This window comes from Fundulus heteroclitus, chromosome 13 (assembly GCF_011125445.2).
Source record: "Fundulus heteroclitus isolate FHET01 chromosome 13, MU-UCD_Fhet_4.1, whole genome shotgun sequence".
NCBI lineage: Eukaryota > Metazoa > Chordata > Actinopteri > Cyprinodontiformes > Fundulidae > Fundulus > Fundulus heteroclitus.
The window spans coordinates 34387913-34413425 of NC_046373.1; the positions used below are offsets into that span (position 1 = coordinate 34387913).

The window sequence follows — 25513 nt, forward strand, 5'->3', positions numbered from 1 at the left end:
ATCAATACATTTTTAAAATAATTGAATTTTAAGGGTGTGTACATTCTTTTTACTCTGACTGTACATAATACAGATGATTTAATTTAATCAGCAGTTATTATTATCTTTATGTATGTTTTTGTAAATACTACGTAAACAAACTTTTCATGGAAAGTACTTCTGGCCCAGCCCTCCAAGCTGGTCTGTGCATCTTTCTGGTCAGGGGCCCTGATGTTAGTTCTGCTGGAGGTTTTGTTCATGTTAACGTGACATTGTCCTTCTCCACTGCTTTCATAGGAAGAAAGATTGTTATATAGTGTAGATTCAATGTGCAATCTGCTGTCTTCTTAGAACACTTGGTGTGATTAATTCAATCTTAATACATTGTTTTATAAATGAAGGAAAATGAAACTGTTCATATTATGTTTGTATTGTACTAAATAGGATTGCATATTGGTGAAACAGAGTTGAATTGAATTAACTTGAATTATTTGAGAACTTTTTTTAAAATCCTATTAAATACAAAATAATAATTGTCCTTTCAAACTGCCAATATTTTACTCTAATCTTGAAGTACAATTTCATACTGAAACTCAATTGTTCATAACATTTCTAAAGAGTTTCTCAATTGAATAAATTGAGGAACAATAAATAACAAAATGTTTGTGGTATTACACAATGAGCTAAGAACAGGCTTCACTTCACTTGCGTAACTTCATAAAAAGGAAATTAATAAATTAAAGTGTCCTGTCTTGTGGTTAAAAAGTTTCCTCTTTACAATATTTTGACAATACAAGAGGAGAACCCTCTTATGCTATTCTCTTCATGAAAGCCCAGTGAGTGCATTGGCAAAATACATTTTCCAAATATTACATCTTAATAAATTGAAAATTTTAATTAATTGATTAAATCAATTTATCGCCAAGCCCTAGGTGTTTTGCTGACGAAAAGTTGCCCCCACATTTTAGAGCAAATATTTGTCAGACATAAATCTGATGGTATGTTCTAGATTTATCTATAACTTGGACTGCTTACATGAGCATTCATCACCCCTTGTTTGTTTGTTTTTTCTATAAAGAATCACATCTCTGGGGTGAGGCAGCAGCACCGACATGGCCAGTCGCTGTGACCCAACAGGCTGGTAATTCTCAACAGCAGCTGCGGTGACTCCTGGACTGTGCAGCAGCTCCAGTGGCAGCTATATTACTGCTCAGGCAGCCTAGGAAAACTGTTCCCACCACACAGATATAGTAAAGGCTCCGCCGGTTCCACCGATCCCCCACACCCCCCACTAGCGCAGCATGTTTTTGCCTTGGGAAGCGTTAAAGTGTAGCTTTGCATTTGAAGCTGAAGCACTTTTGGAATGTATGCTCATTAAGTCATTAGCCCTTATTTTTATCCAAGTAATACATTATTCATTTACTTTATCTTTACTTTACTTTATCATTGAAGAATAAATTAAATAATTGGTGTGTGTGTGTGTGTGTGTGTGTGTGTGTGTGTGTGTGCGTGCGCTTGCATTTGTCTGTGTGTGTGTGTGGAGAGAGGGTTACAGATTCATAGATATTGATATGTGTGTGTATTTTTTTTCATTAATGTGTATTAATGTTAATGAAAACTTATGTTCTGTTTTTTGCCACATGGATGTTAAGGGAGATGATGAAGTCGTACACAATAAATTAAGTTGTGATCACTAAAGCAGGAACAGAGCCTTGGGGAAATATAGAATTAGATTAATCATTTCTCTTTATTTAATATCCTTGTGAACGTAGCTTTTTAGACTCTAGGCAATCCAAATGTAACTGCAAGAAAATTACAATAACATGTAACAAGTAGGTTGATTTAAGATGAACATATTTTTGTAAAAAAAAAAGGGAAAAAAAAGATATAGGAGGATGCAGGTGGCTGCAAACCCTCCAGATGACTGAATCATCTCATGTGAATTAAGATCAGAACAGCTCGAGAGCGGCCTCAGTCTGCTCTGTTGCAGCAGCTGTGACAGGCCAACACTCAGTGGACTCACAAGTCAGTGAAATACCTGCAAATTTAAAGCAGGCAGCATGAGGTTATCTAGTCACTTCCTTCCTTCCTTCACAGACACTTCTTTCCCAGACCTGCTTCAAAGCACCGCTATCAAGGTGTCACAAGCTTTGCCATAAAAGGATTTCTCTATGTGGAGAGGGAAGAGAGGGGAGTGAGACTTCCCCCAAGATTAAACCTGGGTCAAGGCAGGGCTGGATTTTCTGAGAACAACGCCCTTCAACAATCAGCTCGACTGTTGACCTTTGAACTGAGAACGCAATTGAAAATCTCGCCCAGTGCATGAAGTGAAGACTAGAGGTTGCAGTCATTTATCACAGACTCCTGCCCCCTAAAATACAAACACATGCATGTAGAAATGTACGTCACACTTGGTGGTCGAGAAGAAAACTAACCTAGTGCTGTCCGTGAGGAATTTCTGGACAAACATCAAGGTCAGGTGCTGTTGTGGCTATTTGTTAGAGCAGGGGGTTGTTGTGGGAGGCTAAGCCCACATCATATAGCCCAAGACTCAGAAAAAAGGTCACAATTTATAGCAGAAGAAATTCTACGAGTCACCTTGATATATCTGCTGACCCAGACACCCAGCAGCTACCCAACTATAAATTTGAACATCAGCCCCTTAATGTGCCTCAGTTCTAATTATGTATATTTAAAAAATACATATTTCCTTACTTGTAGAAAACAGACCTGAAGCGACATTGCTTGATTTAAATGAAGGAACTGTTTTAAACGTTGAGTTCTCCATGGAAAAAAAAAAAGTGGCATCGGAGCGGAAGGAAAGGGAATCTCTGTTACCGTGGCAAAAAAAGGGCCACGATAACTCATTAATTTATTTTAGCTTTATTAATAATTTTAAAGAAAAAAAAGAATTTTCTCATCTGTTAGTTTGGAAGGGCTATAACCTGATTATTTTGTCACTCTAATGAAAACAGCTTTTGGTTCAGGATTTTAGATTTCAGCTCTAAGAGACCATTTTCTGGCACCATAAATCAGTTGTTTAATGTGTGTGAGATATGTAGTGAGCGGGCTATTGTGTTGTGTAAAAAGTTACTTTTCAGTGCTCTCTGATGGACAAACTGTGCAATGACAATATATTATCAGTAGCTTTGCTTTTTTATTGTCTGATTTTCCTAAGACTGACTTTTACATCAAAATGTGCATGCAAGGAAAGCACTTTAATATACACAATTTATCACTTGTGCTCTACAATTTGCTTAAAACTGAGCAGCAAAAATGTTTTAAAGTTGTCTATTTTCTGGTACAGGCTACACTTCATAAAGTTTGAATTGGTAGTTTTTATCAGTGCCACCTTTGTTGTGAAAGCAAAATGGATAATTTATGCCAAATAATACACAATAATACAATTTTGATTTCTAAAAAGGGCTGTGTAATAAATCCCATTAAGTCAACAGAAATCTAGTCATTTTGTGACTGAATGTTGTATGAGACCTAGTTTAAATTTCCTACCATTCAATAATGTTAATGTCACTCTCCAGATAATGTTTCCTGTTTGAGATCTGTGGACTCTTCCTAAAAACCATTACAGCCAGGAGGGTAGAACTTGTCCCTTGAGGGGCAGTGGACCTCCTGGGTTTAGGCAGATGAATGAAGCAGTGCTAGGTAACTCGGCTGAGAGTGTGCTGGAAGAAGGTAGTTTTCTGGATGAGCTCTCTGTCCTGGGTTCCATCCCGCAGCCGATAATCTCCTACTACAGAGACAAAAGCTGAGAGGAAGTTGAATGAAGAAATTAAAAAAATGTTCATTTGGGCGACACCTGGGAGGAAAAACTCTCCACAAACTCAGCAGCTCTCACTTGTTGGCAGTACGCTGCAAATGTCCAACATGTGTACAGCAGGTAGACAACATATAAAAGCTGGGAAAATATTCATAAATTTGAATAATAAATGACCTGACCTTTATTTTAGCGTTAACCTGTTCAATATAAAAATTGTCTTTTTTATTTGATGAAGTATTTTAAAGGTTTATGGAACTACAGTGATTGATGTTGTGAGAGGTCGATACGTAGGCTGGGCTGGGTGGGGGGTTGGTGCTGTTCATTGGGTGGTCACACTGTGTGAGCTGTGCTGCACTGATCTCTGTGGGACGTTTTTCCCTCCCCACAGTGCAGAACGCTTGCCTCTGCAGAGCCCATTTGCACTGTTTGATAATAACACTTTAATGCGACTACAATGACTGCTGCCAGTGGGATCACTTGCATTTGTCCCACAGGAGAGAGGGATCAGGAGGGGTTAGGAAGGCTGCGGCCCTAAAGAAACTGGAAGAATTTCAGAAAAAAAGACATTTCCTTGCATTAACAGTAGAATTAGCATCTTGACTCCGATCCAGGCGACCCAAGGAGCCAAAAAGATGAGAAAAAGTCCAGAGATCGCTCCATGTAAAAAGCTGTTGCGCCATACAGCGTAAAAGAATAACACAAAATAGCAAATGTGTTTCTAAACATGCACAAGTTTAAATAAAAACAGACCACTAAATTATAAAAATAAAAGAGATTTTTTTTTATTTTTTGAAAGTAAGTTAAACATTTTTTTTTTCATTTCACCACTGAAAAACTACTTTGAAACTGTACAAATAGATATTTTTTGAAACGTAAGCTTGTGTTATCGAAAAACTGGCATTTAAACTAAATGAATTGAATGCTTGTTGGTGGGATCATACAATATAATAAATCAATCAATAAATAAAGTAGAATAATGAAACATGCAAAGAATTTTTAACTCAAAATAAGGTAAAACAGAGGAAAATAGTTTAGCTATTTAGATCAGTTAAAATAATTTTAAACCGGGGTGAAATTCAGAAGACTGGAATGACACAGCGTTTCCTGCTGATTTACAGTCTATAGTCAATAAAATAACTACCCAATTGAATCCGTAGATATCATGTTAAACTGTTGAAATCCGCTTGAATTCCTCTAATGTAGAGCAGGTAGGGGGTTTAATGACGCAGCGGCCTGTAGGTGAGGCGCCAGCACCTGCATGGCTTTTGTTGTTATCGGGGTCAAGGCGCGGTTCTCAGACAAGAAGCTTAAGGAGACAAGCGTCTTTAACAGGAAATAAACCCGTCAAAGTTCAGCTGTAATCCCCCGCTGCTGCCTGCAGACGGACTGCCTGGCTCTGGGTCTGTGTGCGCTTTTCCAGCACAGAAAGCACAGAGACAGAATTGTCATCCCCAGTGCACTCAAACAGAAGGCACACACATTTATTCTGCACTGGAAATTATGTTAAAAAATAATTGACATGTTCCTTCCATAAGGAAACAAAGACTGGTGGATAAAAGCACACTCAAGGAAGTATCTCAGAAAGCTGAAAAGTTGTACTGAGTTTGAGCTGCAGTTAAAAAAAAACATGAAAGGCTGGATATAAATTTAGTGTGGATTTATTGTTTTATCAATAATGTTAATAAATAACATTAGCGTGGAGGACTTTTGCAACCCACTGACTTGGCTGGGAAAATCAGCTGAGTTTGTTTAACTAGATTTGGACATTTTACGGGAAGTGTTTTTTAAATAGTTTAAGCACCATGTAGCACTCCTACATGGTCCCCGACAGATGCTTTCCATTCTTTCATTTCTGAATTTTACGGCATTAACTGAATATATTCAAACAGAACAATGTCAAAAATACTGAACTAAAATAAAGAAACAAATATTTTGAGTTATTGAGATATCTACAAATATCACATAACTACTTATGTCAAGTTCTGTTAATTATCATGTTTACACAGTAAAGAAAATCTGGTTAATGATGGATTTCCGTTAAATGAAATTAGCGAGTTACAGAGGGAAATCTAAAAGTGACATAGTTAAAGATGTAAAAAGGAATAAAAGGAAATCTTTTTGCATCATATTTAGTTTTTCAATATCAGGGTTTCAAATTTGACGCTCCAAACTAAGAAAGAGATGTTGGAAATGTGCACTCCCGCTATCTTCTGCTTGTAATTAGACACGGAACGTTCTATTTATGGCAAATTATGGCAGTTACCAAAAAAAGTATTGGCTCTAAAGTAAAATAGCAACTAAACCGTTTTTGAGAAACAAATAACAAAAAAGACTAACATAGAGCAACTTGTGGTCTGTAATAACTTACGTCATTATTCTTCTTGAAATTATAGTTTGAGATTTAACACAGTTTGGGTTGATAGATAGATAGATAGATAGATAGATAGATAGATAGATAGATAGATAGATAGATAGATAGATAGATAGATAGATAGATAGATAGATAGATAGATAGATAGATAGATAGATAGATAGATAGATAGATAGATAGATAGATAGATAGATAGATAGATAGAACTGTCAAAGCGGCCGCTAAATCTGTGTCATGGAGGTCATTTCAGAGTTTCGGTAGACAAGAGCGCCCTCTTTGGACGATTTTAGAGCTCAGTTGTGACCACCAGTTGTTATTTTATGGAAATATTTAAAGTAAGATGAAATATGTTGTTTAAGTTATCCTGATTGTGTCATGTCCTTTTCCTGGAATAAAACCACTGCCTCCACGGAACTAAATAAAAGAGGCATGAATTTGCGCAAAAGGCACAACAAGGAGGGTCTGTGGTTTTGATTTCTATTTTCATCTGTGGTTAGACATTTGAAGTGTACTTTACACACCTATTTCACCTTTTCACCTTAGTGTTGTATAAATGTAATCTGTGTCGACTCTCTCCCGTTAAGGTGGAAATGTTTGGAGTGCGCACGGTTAAACAGATATTCTCCCTCTGGATGGCAATAAAAGACCAAGTATTGCTGTATGCTTTCTTTCTCAGCTGTCTGAAACAACTTTAGAGCAGCTGAACAAGAAATGCGAAGGAGTACAACTCACCAGACAGAGAGCAGGCGTCAGGATTAAAACGGCGCACCAGGACGTCACCTGCATCCTCCCGGAGCTCAAACTTCCACTAATTTCCCTCGAGTGATGGCTTCAACTTTCACGATCATAAATCCACCTAGTGTTCCCCTCACAGCGCGGTCAAGCCCCTCAGCTGACCAGGCAAAAAGGAAGCAATGCGCCCCATGGCCGAAAAAGAACAGCAGGGAGTTGGAGGGTACCGGAAGGAACCGCCGAGGAGGCTGCTGCTGGGCACAGCGGAGGACCGTTCTGATGGAGCGGGGTGAAGTTACTTGAGAGTTAATCCAGGTGATGACATGACAGCAGGGGGGTCATAGCTGGGAGCAGGCTCTGGTCCTGATTGTCTAGCGACTGGTGCATGCAGCGGTCGGAGCTCTAGCGATCTGAAGGGAAAGGCTGAGCTTTTCGCTTTATAACGCGCGCCTCCAACACAGTCAGGAGCGGGGAGGGACGAGCAGAGGGCGAGAGAACTTGGGGAAACAAAACGGCTGCATGTTCGCTTTATGGGAGACAGGGACGCCAAATACGATCGTCCCCTTCTCTGTGTCCCTTATCAGGCGCAACTGAACAAAACCTAACATTTTGCTCACTTGATGTAGAAGACTGAGCTACTCTGTTAGTCCTGGTAGACCCTTAACCTCTCAAGAGCATTAAATCTGAAGAATCTGACCACGTCAGTTCCTTTCGTACCACTACATCACTGTAAACACTTTCTACTATTTCTTTGGGCTCGCTGTTAATGATCAAGACTAAGAAAAACATAAAGTGTTTTTCTTTTATTTCCATTTAATGTAAATGTAAATGAGAAAGATGTTATAATGGCAAAAACAAATTTAATTGAGATTGGTGACCTATTGGTTAGAGAGCGTCTTGGAGAGGCCCCAAAGGTTGGCGGTTCAAAACTCAGTCTGTCACTCTGGGTCCCAGAGCAAGACCCTTATTGCTCCCCGAGCGCTACTCCGTGTTGGCAGCACTCTGCTCCCTGAGGGATGCGTTAAACGTAGAAACAAATTTCCCCTCTGTGCTACCATAAAGGGAAATATTTATTTCTTTAATTTAAAAAAACATACTTCATGTTGATCTAAACTTTTCAGTTCAGCTGATTACCAAATTAAAGTAAAGCTAAGCCCTTAAAGAAAATAAATAAATTAGCCATTTGTATGAAATTGTCTCATTGCATGAGACATGTTTAATTAACACTCTAACTTATATACACACCAGCTTTGATATGAGGGTGAAACACTCTTCTCTCTGTTTTTGGGCTGAGCTTGTACTGCCAGCTACTTCATGTTCTCCTACTTTGGATGATACCATTGTCTCATATTTTAGTCCTTTTTCTCTCCTAGAGGTAGCTATTGACTGAGCTTTCACTGCGACTATGCGATATCCTTCATCCACTAGACCTGAGAACTGGCACAGAGGGCTACTACCACCATTATTCTTTTACTTTTCTCCGTCATAGAAAGTACTACTGGATCAGTGCTGCTGTGCTCTTTTTGTGTCTCTGCTCTCTCCTCTCAACCCCCCAGTGTCAGATGGTCCCACTGAGCCTGGTTCTGGTTCTGCTGGAGGTTTCTTCCTGGAAAAGGGCAGTTCTTCTCTCCACTGTCGCTACACGCATACTTGTTATGAGGGATTGCTGCAAATCCATCAACAATGCAGACGACTGTTCACTGTGGCTCTACACTCTTTCAGCAGGAGTGAATGCTGCAAGTCAAAGACTCAATGCAACCTGCTGGGTTTCCTTAGATAGAAAACGTTTTAACTAACCTGTCTGGAGGATGTGATATAATTGACTTCATAAAGTGCCTAGAGATGACGTGTGTTTTGAGTTGGCGCTATAAATAAACTGGATTTAATTAAAGTCATACACAAAGTTTTTTTCCCATTTGCTTAGAAGCCCCTCTGGCCTGTCCCGCGATGACCTTCCTTAGTCTTAATTAATTCTCTTTGCTTCTTGATTAATTTTTCATTTTAAAGATGTCATTGTCAGAGTTTGGTGTTTTCTTTTATAAAGAGTGTTGATAACTTTATTTAAGTATTTTGTAATGCAAAAATGTTTTTAATTTAATGTTTTATTAACTTGTCTTGCTTTCTAATAAGCTGTTTCTTTCTAATAAGTTGTTTAAACAAGGCAGTGGTGTATTCAGATTTAATTTGCTTACAATCTGAACAGTAAATGTTGCATTGGCTCTGTAGATTGTTCTTTTTGAAAGCTTTTATTATTTTGCCATTATCTCTATCATATCACACACCTTATGTACATGTCAATGATGTGTACATGGTCCTCAACTGGAAAAAGGTAGAGTACCCCCTCTGTGTCGAGGGTCAGTCTCTGCCTGAAGCGGAGCAGTTTAAGTATCTTGGTGTCTTGTTCTCCATTGATGGTTAGATGGAGCAGGGAATGGACACACAGATTGGGGCGTCTTCTGCACAACAACTTGGGGTGTTCCAAGAAGTTTGAACTGATTTGCTAATGACGCAGGATTAGAAAAAGTGTAAACCATGAATATTATAATCTTGTAATTAAAGCAAATATATTTATTTACTTGTTTTAAAAATATATTTTTTATTTGTGTTCATGTTTTGTTAGATATAAAAGTTCTGACTATTTTGGCATGTCAAGATAATTTGATTAATTTGTGCTTGCTGCAAAATAAAAATAAAAAAACACAATGGTTTATATATTAAGGTTATTGGTATAATATCCGAATAATATCAGCATCAACATATAGAGGAAAATTGGTCTTCATCTTGAATGAATTGGAAAATATTTGTTATTACTAAAGCACACTGCCATGGTATCTTGAAGAAAGATTCACATGTGGTAAAGTTTACCTTCCAGGTGTCACCACTTCTTCTTTGTGCTTGTGAATAGACAAAGTAGATATTTTTAGCTGGTGAGCGGTAGGGTTTAGGAGGTGAGTAGCAAATAAACAACCACTGCAATAAATCCCCAAGAGTCTCAGCGCTACAGCATTGCAGTGGTTCGGTGATGTCTTCATAATTCAGCCTGTGGGGTTGATGGGGTCATGCTCCGAATGGCCCAGATAGCCTTCACAGCGTGGCACACGGTGATGAACCAGGTGGTTGTAAATCACTGGCGCCATCTGACTTCTATTCTGTGTGTAATGAAGTGTGTTCTGGTTTACAGTGTAGTAATGGGTCCACAATTCAGAGTTAGCTCAACTTTTCCTATTTGCTGATAAAAAATAGCTTTTTTCCAAGAACAGTCAGTTTGGGAAGATTGAAAGAGGGCCTGTGCTGTCTGCTTAGTACTATCTGGACTTAATGTAAACTTTTTTATGAACAGAATCCACAGCTACCTCAGGAAAGCATCATCTGAGAAACATGTGGTTTTACAGAAATGAACGGCAGCAGTAGTCTGCTTCGTGGCAGTATATCTTTGTCCATTCATTCTGATTTACAGTCTTACTGTGTTCTGTAGATTTCAATTATTTTCATGTTCTACAATGTTCCTTGAATTTATATGAAACGCAATGTCTGCTGTTGCTTCAGTTTGATAAGCAAGCATGTAAAAAATATTTTCTCTTATATAAGTAACATGTCCAGCAGGTTTGTTTTGGCTAGTGTATAAATAAAATATTAAAATGTAGAGTAAAACTAGATTTACCACTAGATATCTTTTTTAAATAGTATTTTAGAAGTTGTTTCCAGTTATTGTAAAGCTGCTGATAACTTCAGTCAGGATTCTGAGGAGCATGAGTTAACCAGATAGGGTTAGAATGAGGCAGTAAGTGGCATGAGTGTAAAATAATGAAAACTGTTACAAAAACGGATGCTTGCAGAACTTTGGTACATCAAGTTCTCCAAGAAACGAAGAAAAGAACATTTCTTGTTTCTAAGTCACACACCTGCTTCCCTATTTTCAGTTCCAAGCTGCTTCTCATTGGTAAAGTATAATCAGGAGGTCAAGTTGCTAATTTTCCAAATACATGTTTTGGTGCCCATTCAGAGCCGAAGGAAAGAAATTACAGGGTGCCATTTTTCTAATAGCTTATTATTGGACCGCAAAGGAGCAAGAGATAAAGACAAGATGGAGGAAGAGGATGATTGCCCAGCTGAGGGACACTGGCGTCCGGTAGCATGAATATGTTGCGCTGGCTTGGCTCCATTAACGATTGTGTAGGCAGATGTTGTGCGGGCCCTCAGGCATGAACATGACGGGATGGCAGCGGGTTTTCCATGGCTGTTACCCAGCCAGCTGCCACCTCAAGTGTCACTCTGCATTGGCAGAGAGGAATAAAAGCCAAACTGGTCTTGACCAGAAGGGCGGGGGGTGGGGGGTGCACTACACACCATGTGCAGAGACAAAAGACCTGGTGATCTGCAGTCGTAGCTGAGTGTGCCAGAGCTTTTCAAGCTTCTGTGGAGGATGGGTGGGCTGAGGGGGAGTTGACAGAGACAAATGGCTGAGCAGAGCTGTGGTCACAGGATGCAGCTGCTGCTCATCAATCGCTTCCTTATTACAATTAGACTGACTGCCACTTTCAGCTTTAAAGATCAGGGATGTAAAGTCAAGTTTCCATTTGGTTTATTGATGGGTGTGAGTTACACATCCTCAAGTGAAGTACTGCCAAAGAACTTAAACTTCTCCTTTACAAAAACTTTCACAGCTTTACTCAGGAGAAGTCAAATGTTTCCTTTCCTTCAACAGTGCTAGAGAATTTAAAATTGTGATGGAATATTATAATGGAATAAAAATGTATATATAAATACATATCAATGGATAAAAAACAGGATAACATAAGGACAAAATCAGGGAAACAACAAAATTCACAGGTGGTGTGTGGTGAAATCTATGCTTAGATCAGCAGTGGCAGACATGGAGTTGAGCCTTGGGAGCACAAAGCAAATAAGAAGAATACTACTTTGCATGGGTGTATACTAAACACATTATGTTTTCATGTATGCATACACCAATGTCAGTTATGTGACTGAACGTATTGCAAAATAATTAAACATCATCAAAATGAATCTGTTTTCTAATGGCACTAAAATCCTACTACTACATCTTAGAATACTGCCTTGAAAAAGGAAGGAAAGGGAGGGGAGAGTGGAATGGATGAGAGATATGATGAATTGTAAATTGACTTAACTTTTATAGCACTTTCTAGTCATATCCGACCACTCAAAGCATTTTTACACAATAGACGCAATTACCTAGCTGCTCTTAAAAATGTGGATCGTGGCACATCTCACAGCAGCTGGGTAGGAAGCTGGGATCAAACATACAGCTTCCAGTTGCAGTATTCCTATACAGTAAGACTGCATATGTTCCTGCAGAGCTCCATTGAAATATGCAATAACTCTTTTTGTTCATTGAGGTTATCTAAATGTTAGTCTACTTGATATGAATTTTGTCCAGTGATTCAAACCAGCTTATAAACCAACCAGCAACCATTCAGAAAACATTTCACCATAGCGATCAGTATACAAAAACACATAAGCCTACACATTATTAAACCACATCAAACAATCTAAACTTTTTACAGCAATCCCATGCAATAGATAAAAACTTTTTTACTTTGAAAATTAACCCCATGCATTTCTCTTCTGACTTCCCTTGATATAAAAGCCAAATATATAAATTTTCCTCCATCCTGATGCCCATGACCCCCCCCCCCCCCCTTTCCCCCGAGCTCTAACAGTAATGTGGGCAACATATGAACCTGACTCGTCATAAAAGACAACATAGTAGGCTGTCATGTGCATACATTTTATTTATACTTTATTAGTTTTAACAGTTTCTAAAAAAAAATCTACTGGATATCACAGGATGCATAAGTTTAATTGATATTTACTCTCGCAGTTAGCTGCTTGCCTTACCAGAAGAGAGCAACACTGAGTTACTTCTATTAGGCTATGGTTAACACTGCAGTTTCCTTGGTTTTAATTGATTAAGGTAATGTACATTTACATTCAAACCATACAAACAAAAAGGTTCAGTTAAATTCAGCTGGGTCTAATTAGGTCAAATACAATTAGATCCATATTGACATCTACAGGTACATTAAAAACATTTTAATGGTTAAAAGTGCAATATTTTTTGCCAGTTATTTTAGAAAGTTAAATGGTTAGATCAGTTACACATAGAGTGAAATGTTTCAAGCTTTATTTCTTGTAATTTAAATGGTTATGGCTTTCAGGCAAAGAAAACCCAAAATTTGGTGTCTCAGAAAAATTGGAATATGACATTAGACCAATCAAAAGGATGTTTTAAGCACAAATGTCAGGCTTCTGAAATGTCTATCCATTTCTGTACTAATGAGCTATATTATACACTGGAGTGCTAATCGCCCGCTGTTAGAACGAGTCGCTTTAAAGCCACCAGCCGCCATATTGTTACCCCTATTTCCCCCCAGTAACCAGGGAATATGTGCGCTATAGCATCGAATAATGAGGATTTTCTCATGTTCAGGGGGGGCTTAAAACTTTTAAAAAGTCAAATGCCATATACTTTTATGGTATGTTCTAAAACTATCAAGTAACAAGAAAGTCATGTGCTGAAATATTTTGCATTTTATTTATTTAAATATATATATATATATATATATATATATATATATATATATATAACATTTATAAATATATAAATAACAATATACAAAAACATATATTTACATATATGTATACATATATATATATATATATATATATATATATATATATATATATATATATATATATATATATATATACACATACTTATATATACATATATATATTTAATATGAATAACATGTAAAATATTTCAGCACCTAATTTCCCAGTAGTTGATAGTTTTAGTACATCCACTGACTTACCTATGAAACGTTTTCACACAGCCAGAAAACTGCTTGTTGTTGCAACCAAATCCTATGGGATAATGTTAGAGTAGGGAGTAGCAAGATGGCGGCCAGTGACTTCAGTTTTTCGGCAATATCAGCACTCCAGTGTATTATATAGCTCAGTGTTCTGTACACTCAATACTTGGTTGGCCTCCTCTTGCATGAATTACTGCACCAATGCACCATGGCATAGAGGCCATCAGCCTGTGGTTCTGCTCTGGTGTTCAGGAAGCCCAGACTGCTTTGATAGCTACTTTCTGGTCATTTGATTTGTTAGGTCTGGTGTTTCTTATCTTCCTCTAGGAGAAATTTTCTATGGGGTTCAGGTCAAGGTAGTTTGCTGGCCAATGAAGAGCAGGATCACCATTGTCACTCAACCAGCTTCTGGTACCATTGGCACTGTGGGCATATACCATGTCGTGCTTGAAAATAAAATCAGCATCTTCCTACTGCTTGTCTACAGAGGGAATCATGAAATGCTCTAGAATTTCTGTCTGTGTTGACTGTGGACTTCAGAAAACCCAGTGGACCAGAACCAGCAGATGACATGGCACCACAAACCATCACTGACTGTGGAAACTTCACACTGGACTTCAAGCAACGTGGATCCTGGGTGTCTCCGCCTTCCTTCAGACTCTGGGACCTGGATTTCCGAATGAAATGCCAAACCTAATTTCATCTGAGAACAGGACTTTGGACCACTTAGCAACAGTCTAGTTCCTTTTCTCCTTTGCCCAAGTAAGACGCTTCTGACGTTGTCTCAGTTCAGGAGTGGCTTGACAGGAGGAATGTGACATCTGTAGCCCATCTCTAGTATCCGTCTGTGTGAGGCTGGAGTCGGTGTCTCTTGAGGCACCGACTCCAGCCTCAGTCCCCTCCTTGTAAAGCTCCCCCAATTCTTGAATGGATTTCACTTGGCAATTCCCTCAAGGCTGCAGTCCTCCCTGTTGCTGGTGTATTTTTTCCTACCACATTTCCTCCTTTCACTCAATTTCCTGTTGATATCTTTGGATCTAGAACTCTGAACCAGCAGCTTCTTCAGCATTGATCTTTAGTGGCTTCCCCTCCTTGTGAAGGGAGTGTATGGCTGTCTTCTAGACATCTGTCCAATCAGCAGTCTTCCCCACGATTGTGTCGCCTGTTGACCCGGCGTGAGAGACCTTTAAAGGGTTTACATTAATTAACTTTTTCACAGTATTGTAATTTTCTGAGACACTGAATTTGGGGTTTTCATTATTTGTTGCCACAATCATTAAGATGGTAAGAAACAAAGGCTTACAATAGATCTTTCTGTGTTATGATTCTTTATAATATATCAGTTTTACTTTCTGAGATTTTGCACTTTTGTGCAAAATTATTTTTTGAGATGTACCTTTATATGCAGTTAATTCTCATCCCACTAAATGCTACACTGCCTGAATGTCAACATTACTGGCACTGTAAAAGTTGTTTCTCGAAGGTAGCCTGCAGTTACACTGGATTTAACCTTGCACTCTCCTCACTGTGAGCAAGCATGGGGTGACAGTGGCAAGGGTCAAATGTGTTTAATAGGATGAAACCTCCAGCAGAATCAGGATGCTCACCCATCAACTCGCTGAGAGGATAGGAAAGAAAAACGGAAAAACACAGAACCACTGGGAAAGGATTTGTTAGACTGCTCTGTGTATGGAAGAAAACTAAAGAGCCAACAAAATCATGTCAGCAATAATTTCAAATACTCAGCCCAAAGAGAGCAATGATATCAAAATAAATTATCTGTGCATTGATTGAGAACAAAATTAAATGGTAGGCCACAAATAATGTGGATTTTAGGACTAGTTCTATCTGCAAAGAAAGAAATGTTTTGTTACACGAGTTCAACTGTAAGCTGGAGTAAACTGTTCAGTTTGTTGATGATACAGAATAGAATAGAATTTATCCACCATCTGGTGAATATTTTTTTGTCTTTGAGGTTGCGGTAAAGTCACCCTTTTCATAACATGACTTTAACTGATTAGCCTAGCCTGTAGGACATCCTTTTCTTGGCAGATGAAACTTAATTGGAAGACAGAGACATGATTACGTGAAGCGCTGATTAAATGAGACGACCAAAACCATGTACCCGGTCTCTGTTTTACTTCCCAAACATCTGATCATAATCATGGACTCCGATGATAAAGGTAATTACATTATTTAAACAAGCAGAGGACAGCAATTTAACCAGCAGAAGAATGAAATAATCAGATGTGATTGTCTGCCCCCGCATTACTACATCAGGACAGAGTTAGTGCCTCAGGGTGAAGCCAAAAGCACAGTATGGTAAAACTGGCAGAGTCTGAGACCCTGCCTGTCTGAACGTTTAACCACTGTGTGTGTCTCCAGCTTTCTGTGTTTCCAGCAACAATTATTTGACAAAGGTTAATATCTACTGACCTGACCCTCTCCAGCTAAGCACTCTCATCTTATCTTCTTTCACTTCTAAAACAGAAGTTGGAGTTTAATGCAAACTATGAGCTTAGTCACAGAGACTAAAGAATGTGCTGAGCACATAGATGTCTGTGGAACCTCTCAAAAATAGACCTTAAATGCATACAAATATGAATATCTAAGGAAGTTTTTTATACTTGAGGATTTACATGAATATACTGAAAAGGGTTAAGTAAAGCGACTCTCCCACTGGGCCAATGCCTTGGTCAAGCCAAGATGTTAAAGCAGTCTTTTAGTGACATCTGTTGGTGTATTACATTATTGAAAATAATGTATTTGGAGCCAGTTTTCCCCCTCTGCCACTAAGTATTTGTGTGATTTTAGAGGCATACAAAAAGCAAAGATCTTATTATTTTAAATGTGTTTAAATGTTTTATATATATATATATATATATATATATATATATATATATATATATATATATATATATATATATATATATATATAGAGAGAGAGAGAGAGAGAGAGAGAGAGAGAGAGAGATTTTTTGCAATCACTTCTCTTGACATCCCTAGAGCTAAAGAGGTTTCTTTTCTCCGCTGAGGATATAATATGAATATTCCAGTTTTTCTGTTTAGATATACATACATTGTCATAACCTAGGACTGAATGTTTTTTCATGAAAATGTGTTTTGTTTTATATTACGCCACTAGAACAAATAGGTTATACTGGCACTTGTGGATTTGTAACAGAATGGACTAAAAGCATTCATGTTCCTTGAACTCTCCTTGCTTGGCCTGTTGGTTTAGGTGGATGGCCAGCTGATGAATTGAACAGTGCAAAATGTTCAAAGCTTGGGATAATATTTTATAACCTATCCCACCCGGAGAATTTGCCACAACATGATGATGTTTGTACACAGATGGTCTTCAAAAACATATGCGCCATTCAGAGAAAAGCTTTAAATACATCATACCTTGTTAGAATGGCCTAGGCTAATTCTGACGTAGGTCTAAATTAGAAGCTGAGCCAAGACTTGAAAAATGATAACTGCAGATATTCATTTTAAAAAGCATCATGAAAACCATATAGTATTTCCTTTACACTTCAGAATTATGAAAAACTACATTATTTGGTGTTAGGGTGTCCAACTCAGTTGATGAGTTTGTTAACTTGTAACTCTTTTGGATGTTTCAATTCCTTTTCACACAGATAAAACTTTAAGCCAACCACAAGCTGTCACTACAAACCATGTAACATTTTTCAGTCTGTTTATTGGCCAGATGTGTCCAGGGCAGGAGGACCAAATGTAAATACAGGAAGCAGAGTCTGTGTCCAAAGCTAATAGAAAACAGCATATTTATTCATAGCATCAATGTGGCCCAATGTGATACAGAAAAGATGTGCAGCCAAAGCATATATCAACTCCACTGCATCCAAAAATGCAACACATACCTGACGACCCGAAGGCGCTTGGCTAAAGCGTGCAGCGTACACCTGGTAGCTGTGTCAGATCAAGTTCAGTTTTTAAATTTCACTGTACTTTTTTGTACAACAACAATAAAGGAATTCTGATTCTCCTACTGTCACGTTGGCCCACCCCCGATGGCTGTGTTCACATCCACACAAACAAACTGCACCAAAGGGGGAACTGAATCAGAGTTAATTTCAAACCTAATTACATTAGGTGTGAAAACACCCTTTGACTATAATATAGTGTAAGGGTCTAAGGCACATCATTTTGAGAATGTGATAAAAAAGTGTCAAGGGTACTTTGTAAGACACTAGCTTTGTTTACATGGACAAGATTTCATGATTGGATTTAAATGTATTCGGATGAAAACACAAAAAAAAGATTAAATTGTACTGTTTATATGGGCACGGAGTCAATTAATCTAATCATAATGTGTGTTTAAACACACGTGGCTTTCTTCAGAATAGAACCACTCAGACTTGCACAGTTATCAAATTTCCCTTAAAAAAACACAGAAGAAGTTCCGCCTTTCCTATACAACAAACAACAGCAAACAAAGCAGTAGTGTACAAGTTCGGAGTTCTTCCAAGCTCCCAGGCTGCAATTGCACCAGGTTCTAATTATGGTTGAAACTTTCCTGAATCAATAATAATTTTGAGCTGTTTCAATGTTTCTAGTAGAAAAGTTGTATTGGGAGCACAGATGGTTTTGCTTCCCGACATATTTCAGGCACTCAAAGCGGAAATGAGTCACATTGACGTGGGGCGCCTATGCACACTCAGGTCAGCTTGCCACATTCAGAATGACTTGATCTTGACAAGCGTTTACATTCATGATGATCGGATTGTCAATCGCCATAAACCACCCGTCTCATTCAAGCTTAATCTGATCACAATATTCCGATTGCTGTGTTTACATGATGCATTTTTATTCTGATCGGCCCTTTATTCTGATTACTTTTGTCCACGTAACAATGCTACTATCTGTAAAGAATTCAAAGTACAGTTGAGTTTCAAAACCTACGTTAATTTTGATATTTTTAAACCAGTGACCATTAGCTTGGCAGGGTAATTCTTGCAGGCTAACTGTACCGTGCTACATGTCCTATTAGTACAGACTCACTTTACAACAAATAGAACATAGTAAATAAAACATTGCAATTCAAAACATAACATTTCTGTGCAAATTATATGAGATCTCCCCCTTTTTTAGGATTGTTTTTCCTTTTTATAAATAGCTTTAAAAGCATCCTAAAACTTAACATTCAAATTATACTGCATTCAGAATGTTGATCATTGATGTTCTAATGATAATTTTATATCATTAGAACATCAAATGACTTAGCCTTTGCTTAACTTTAACTTTTGACTGAGGATGCTTGTGGGATTCATGCTAGAGCCCCTATGCACGACATGTTAAAAGTGACAATGAGTACGTTAAAGTGCAGTTGCTTGGGGTATTTAAAAAAACAAAGGAATGTGGAGTGCAGTGACAACAGCTGATGCTCATTGTTCCAAAGGTTTCCAGCAAAACTTCACCAACTTCCAAGGTGCGTGAAGAGAGTCAAAGATCTGGGGCCTCATGCATAAGAAACTGTGCACCTTCCATACTAAAAGCTAGCGGTGGCGAGAAGATGGGGAACTTGTGACTCACAAAAGCCATCAGTATAAAACCTTGCGTAGACCTGTCACTGCATACATTGCTTTGATTGATCCAGATGTGCGGAAAATACTGCATGCCTTCATGTGTATCTAGGCTGGTCCTGTCCCCACCCCTACATTCATATGCAAATCAGTAAAAACACCCAGAAGGCACCCACAACGTGTTCATATAACCATGGCAATGACGCTGTCAGACAATCACAGAAACACCTCGGGGATATTTGTAATGAATGACAGCAAAGCAATGGCTTATTGAGTGACATTAGCGACTCCTTAACGGAACTGGCTGTTTTAATAAGGAGGTCTGTCTCCACACACACTTTGTGAAGTACTTCTTTAAAACGAGTCAGTAACCTATTGATTTAGAGTTGCCTTTGAATGTTAATGTTCAATTCAAGCTGTTTTAGTTCACTGAAACACTATGAGATTAAGTTTACAGTCCAGCTTATCTTGACCGACTGCTCCTATTCCACTGCAATGTACTTTCCTCTTAATCTTTTTTTTTCTGTTCATGTACTTTGTCTTGTTACTGAAATGTGCTATACAAATAAATTTGCCCTGTCTTGCCTTTTGAGTGTACTGAATCACTAGAATCAGTATATTAAATGTATTCATTCAAAAGATTTGTTCACCAAATCATTTATTTCATAAAACTACATTTACGGTTTCTTACAATCAAACTAAGCAATAAGCATTGCATAGGTCACATTTAGGGCCTGATCTTCAAAAGGTTTGTGTAGATTATTTAGCGTGTAGAAAGCTGATCTACATACTAGGTGCAAAGCAATTTGCGTGTGTTAAATTTTGCTAAATTGCCGGTGCAAAATGTTTTGCATGTGTGGATATGCAGATGACCAAACTGGGGGATGGGGGTCTTTTTTTGGAATCCAATATGTCCTGGACAGATTTATGCAGCAGGAAGCAAATGATGCAATTAGACCAGCGCAAAAAGCACCATGACTGAACTTAAATATTGCGGCATTTCTGTAACCTGAGAGCAACCATCAGACTGTAAAGACTGTAAAATCCTATTGCTATCAGCAGCAGGACAAGCTACCATAACAGCTGTTGTTGTGCTTTACTTCTCATTCATAAATGGTTAAATCGGGGATATTTCCAGGGACAGTTTAACCGGGGACAGGTTGTCCAAAACTGTCTCGGTTTAAGGGACGTGTGGTCACTCCAGGAACATTGCGTGAGGTGGATGGAGGGGAGGAGCGTCTGGAGTGCGTATCCATAACTTGTGGAAGGAGGAATGTTTTGTTCTCCCTCACACGATGTTTCTATAAGATCTCTGTGCCTTATCCATCCATACATTATTTATTCCTGCTTGTCCATACAGGGTCACAAGGGCACTGGTACTCCAGAACTGGGACTCTGATCATTAAATTGCAGGCAGAATTTTTTTTTACAAAATGCTATTTATGTGAAAAACATTTAATATTTGAGTTAATAAAGCCATCCATCCATTCATCCATCCATCCATTTTACATCACTCTTATCCCTGCAGGGGTCAGGAGGGGTGCTGGTACCTATCTCCAGCTGTCAATAGGTGAGAGGCGGGGTACACCCTGGACAGGTCACCAGTGTATCGCAGGGCAAAACAGAGACAGACAGGACAAACAACCATTCACACCTAAGGAGAATTTTTGAGAGGCCAATTTCAATCCAATTTATTTATATAGCACATTTAACAACAGACAAAGTTTCCAATGTGCTGTACATAACAAAAAAAAAAATAAAAATAATCCAATTAAAAAAAACTAAAAGGACACAGAGGACCACACAACTAAGCGGTGTTAAAAGCCAAAGAGTAAAAGTGGGTCTTAAGACTGTCATGATATTTTTCTAGGATGAACCCGGACACAGCACGCACACACAGAGCTAGTTCTTAGGAGTGAGTTTATTGAATAGTGTGGAAGATGGTTGATGATTGAACCCAGAGTCTTACAACAGACGGAGGTGTAGGGTGCAGAAGCTGGCCGGCAGGAGGCGTGTTGAGAGGCTGACCAGGAGGAACTCTGGAGCCGAGGACATGAGAACAGGACGGGACATCAGATGACCTGAGAGCAGGACGGAACATCTGAGCCGATGACTTGAGACTAGAACATCAGAACCGAGGACTTGAGACTGTGGAACAGCTGCTGGAACTTGAGAACGTGGAACAGCTGCTGGAACTTGAGAACGTGGAACAGCTGCTGGAACTTGAGAACATGGAACAGCTGCAGGAACATGAGAACGTGGAACAGCTGCGGGAACTTGAGAACGTGGAACAGCACAGGAGTCATGAACAGGAGTTGAGAACTTGAGTTGGGACAGAGCTGAGCAGAGTCTTAGGCAGTGACTTGAACAAAAACAAAGCTTAAGTAAAGACTACTGGCTGACTGGAACAAAAAACTGAGCTGACACAGGATTCTGGCAGAAACTGAGCAGGAGTGAACACTATGGACCGGCGACAAGAACAGAATGAGGTGAGTTTATAAAGAGGTGAACACAGGTGGCAACAGATCAGGGGTAATTTCAGCCTGACAGGTGGAACCAATCAGGCTGCGCAGGGAAGAGAGAGAGGAAGGGAGGCTCAGCATGCAGCCTACAAGCTGCATCCTGACAAAGACGAGACTTAAAACACTCCACCGTAGAGGCAGTCCGTACATGGAGGGGCAAAGCATTCCAAAGTTTAGGGCCAACTAGAGAAAAGGCTCTGTCCCCTCTGGTTTTTAGCCTCGTCTTAGGCACTATTAACTGAAGATGACCCTCAGACCTCAGAGCACATGCTGGAGAATAAATCTGGCGGAGGTCAGTGATGGATTTAAGAGCAATCCCATTCAGGGCTCTAAACACAAACAATAAAATCTTAAAATCAATTCTAAAACGAACAGGGAGCCAGTGCAAAGACGCAGGAATTGGTGACGTGCAGTCCCCCAGCCTGACAGAGAAAGACAGGTAGGACCTAAACCACTGCAGAGCAGTCCCCCTGACACCCACACAGTCCCTCAGTCAGTCCAAAAGAACTGTGTTGTCAACTGTGTCAAAAGCAGCAGTAAGATCTAAAAGCACTAAAATAGCTGGACTACCAGAATCAGTTATTAAAAACAAGTCATTAAAACCCTTTAACAGTGCTGATTCAGTACTGTGAAATTTCTTGTACCCTGACTGAAAAGGATCTAAAATGCCAGCTTCGTCTAAAAAAGGTTGCACTTGTGCCAATACACATTTCTCCAAAATCTTTGAGACAAGCGGCAATTTGGAAATTGGTCGATAATTTGAAAGATTTATGGGATCCAAACTAGGTTTTTTTTATGGAACAATTTACCTAACAGTCATGTTTTTTGGACTGTGGGAGGAAGCCAGAGTACCCGGAGAGAACCCACGCATGCACATGGGGTAACATGCAAACTCCATGCAGAAAGACCCAGGGTCCAGGACCTTCTTGCTGCAAGGCAACAGCGCTACCCACTGCGACACTGTGCAGCCCAGTTAATAAAACCTTTATATCTATATTTATATATTTGCAGTATGTTTGTTTTTTTTTTTAATGGGGGCCAAAAACTCCCTCCACCCTACACAAAAATGGTTTTGCCAAGAAGAGTTTTTGCTGCAACATTTAAAGTTTATTTAGCTGCTCAAGTAAAAATATCAATGTCCAGTTTCCAGAAATCTGGTGCAAAGAAAAGATAAGAGAACATAAAGCAGAATCCTGAGGGATTTTATGAGACAGCATAAAAAAATCTCAGAGTGAGGCTGGAACAAGCTGCTGCAAGAAGGGAATCACAGGCGAATGATGTTCAACCAGAGCCAGGTAGAGCCTTGTGGTTTGGCTGCGCACCACTTGGCTCTGCCTGCTTGCGAGGGTTCCAGGAGCAGTTTTTTCATGGCCAGCCCTGGTTTCTCAAGCCCTTCTCGAGACCAGGGTCAAAACAAGTGGACTCAAGTAGAGTTTTGAGTGAATACACTGCTTTCCAGTAATTGACCGAGGGGTGAGGAAAAGCAAGTAGGTTTTTCTCCGAGTAAGTCCAAAAAAACTGAAGAGCGCCGACATTAATATTAAGGACTAAAAGTTCAAACAGCTGCTATTAATACAGGAAATGAGTGGAGGACAGAAGAGCTTCTTAAAGAAAAGTTACAGGTCTGTGAGGGCCAGACATCTTGCTTGTTTGTGGGTAACCTTATTTTGCACCATAATTTGCAAATAAACCTTTAAAAATCCTACAATGCAATTTTTTTTTTTTTGTTTTTCTCATTTTGTCTCTCATAGTTGAAATGTACCTGTGATGAAAATTACAGACCTCTGCCCACACAATTTAGTGGACCTTAGTTGGTATCTTTGAAGATCGGTCCTTAGTTTATAAAGCTTTAACTGCGATTTCTGTTCCTTCACATTTAAAATAGGCAATAAGCATGCCTTTATTTACATTAAGTGTGCTATTTATAGAACTTTAACAGCCTATGTTGCTCATTTACACTTAAGAGCAAAATCAGACAGACCTTTAAGTCTCTTTCCTTACCTTATTTTGAAGTTCTGGAAACTGGAATTCAGTCCGCTCAAATGCAAAAAAAGGACAAAATGCCTCTCTAAATATGACTTTTGGATCCAAAATCTAAATGTGTGATTCCAGTTTACAACAGAAAAATACCATTACATAAATCATTATATTCTCTATCCCAAATAACATCAGTCTGTCCTGTCTCAATCCATCGGTGTAGTATTCAAGTGACACAGCACCACTCAGTATGATCTACTTTCTGCACGTTCGTTCACACTGTAACACAGTCTTCAAAATTACTGCAAAGTCACAGGGCAAGGGTGGCTCCATATTCCGATTTAAAGGTAAAGTGGATGAACTTTCTCGGCAACAAGTTCCAAGGAAGTTACCTTATGTATTGGTTGTCCCACATGCCAATCATCATGACACCTAAGAGCTGTCTGCATGCATGCTCCTTGTTAGTTTCCTCCTGCTGGTTGCGCATGCACACTTCTAGTGTTCGTGTATCCGGTTAGCTTCGGTTTCAGGTGTTCATTGTGGCTCTGGCGCTCACCATATGATTTGAAAATGGTTGAGAGTTGCAAGAAGGAAACTGTCAGACAAGTTTATGAGAAGAAGAGGAAGGCCTCAGAAAAAAGAAATAAGACTAGATTGTATTTGGCAGATTCTTTCACTCGATCTCCTGTGGAGCGGAAGAGCAAATAGGATGTTTTTACGCATGTGAAGTTATTCAAAAGCTCTTACCAACATTTCCAGAAGAAACGTCCACTGTATGCTCAATGCCGGAAGTCTACACCAGAAGTTCCAGACATTTCTCCTTTGAGTGATTCAATTCAAGTTCAAATGAAAAAGATATTTGTGTATTTTTCCCCCCAGACAAATACCCCCACCCAACTCGCCAACGCAGTATATTTAATATAGTTGTCTTTAGCTGTGATTCCCTCCTAGAAAAAGCAGCTACTGCTGTCATTAACTGTGTCCTTAAAAAAAATAAATAAATAAATAAAATCCTGAACCAGTGCCTTCATGTTCTGGGTTCCATTTTTGTATGTCTTCTCTGTCTTCTTAAACCCCCAGATACTTGAATTTAGTTAGATTCTATAAATTCTATTGTCTCCACGTGCATCATCTGTGCAGGGGATCGCTGCAACGTTAATGGCTCAAATCATTCAGGTAGAAAATCATGTTCAAATCGAACCCTTTTCTTCTGAACACTTTTTACACAAGAACTATCATGAATAATGAAGTCAAATTGAATGTGTTATTTTTGTTACTAATGTGTATCCAAACTGAATTACAATGGATTTTTTTTGTATTACATCCTAATAGATCTGATTTTATTCAATCATTGCTGGATTGAATTATACTATACTGTAGCTGGACTGAATTGAGCATGCTTCATTGCCCAACAACTTTACCACCTGATTGTTAGCTTTTTCGATTGTACAGTTCAGGAACCAGACAATTTAAACCCTTGTCCAGTAAAAGTCAGTTCACAATTCTGTTTGACTGAACCCACTTCAGAGACAACAGAACATTTTTCATTTTATTATCAGCAATTAATCAAATACATATAAAGAAACAGTAGGAAAAAGATACGTTCATGAGCAAATTTTTTAAAAGGTAGCTTTTTTTCTTTTACATCCACATTCACTCCTTCTGCTTTTTTCTTTCGCTTGTTTTTTTTGGGAAACATGTGCAGTAAAAAAAAACGGTACATTGACAATAAATAAAATAATAAATAAAAA

General features: G+C 38.8%; 1 protein-coding gene across 1 annotated transcript in view; it reads right to left on the reverse strand.

The window, feature by feature from the left end:
* nxph1 (neurexophilin 1) overlaps nt 1-7458 on the reverse strand; it is a 96935-nt gene extending 89477 nt beyond the window's left edge. Inside the window, exon 1 of the mRNA XM_012852376.3 lies at nt 6861-7458. Coding sequence (XP_012707830.1) covers nt 6861-6914 — 54 coding nt within the window. The 5' untranslated portion in view covers nt 6915-7458. The remainder of the gene's footprint in view (nt 1-6860) is intronic.
* Between the last annotated feature and the right edge of the window lie 18055 nt (nt 7459-25513).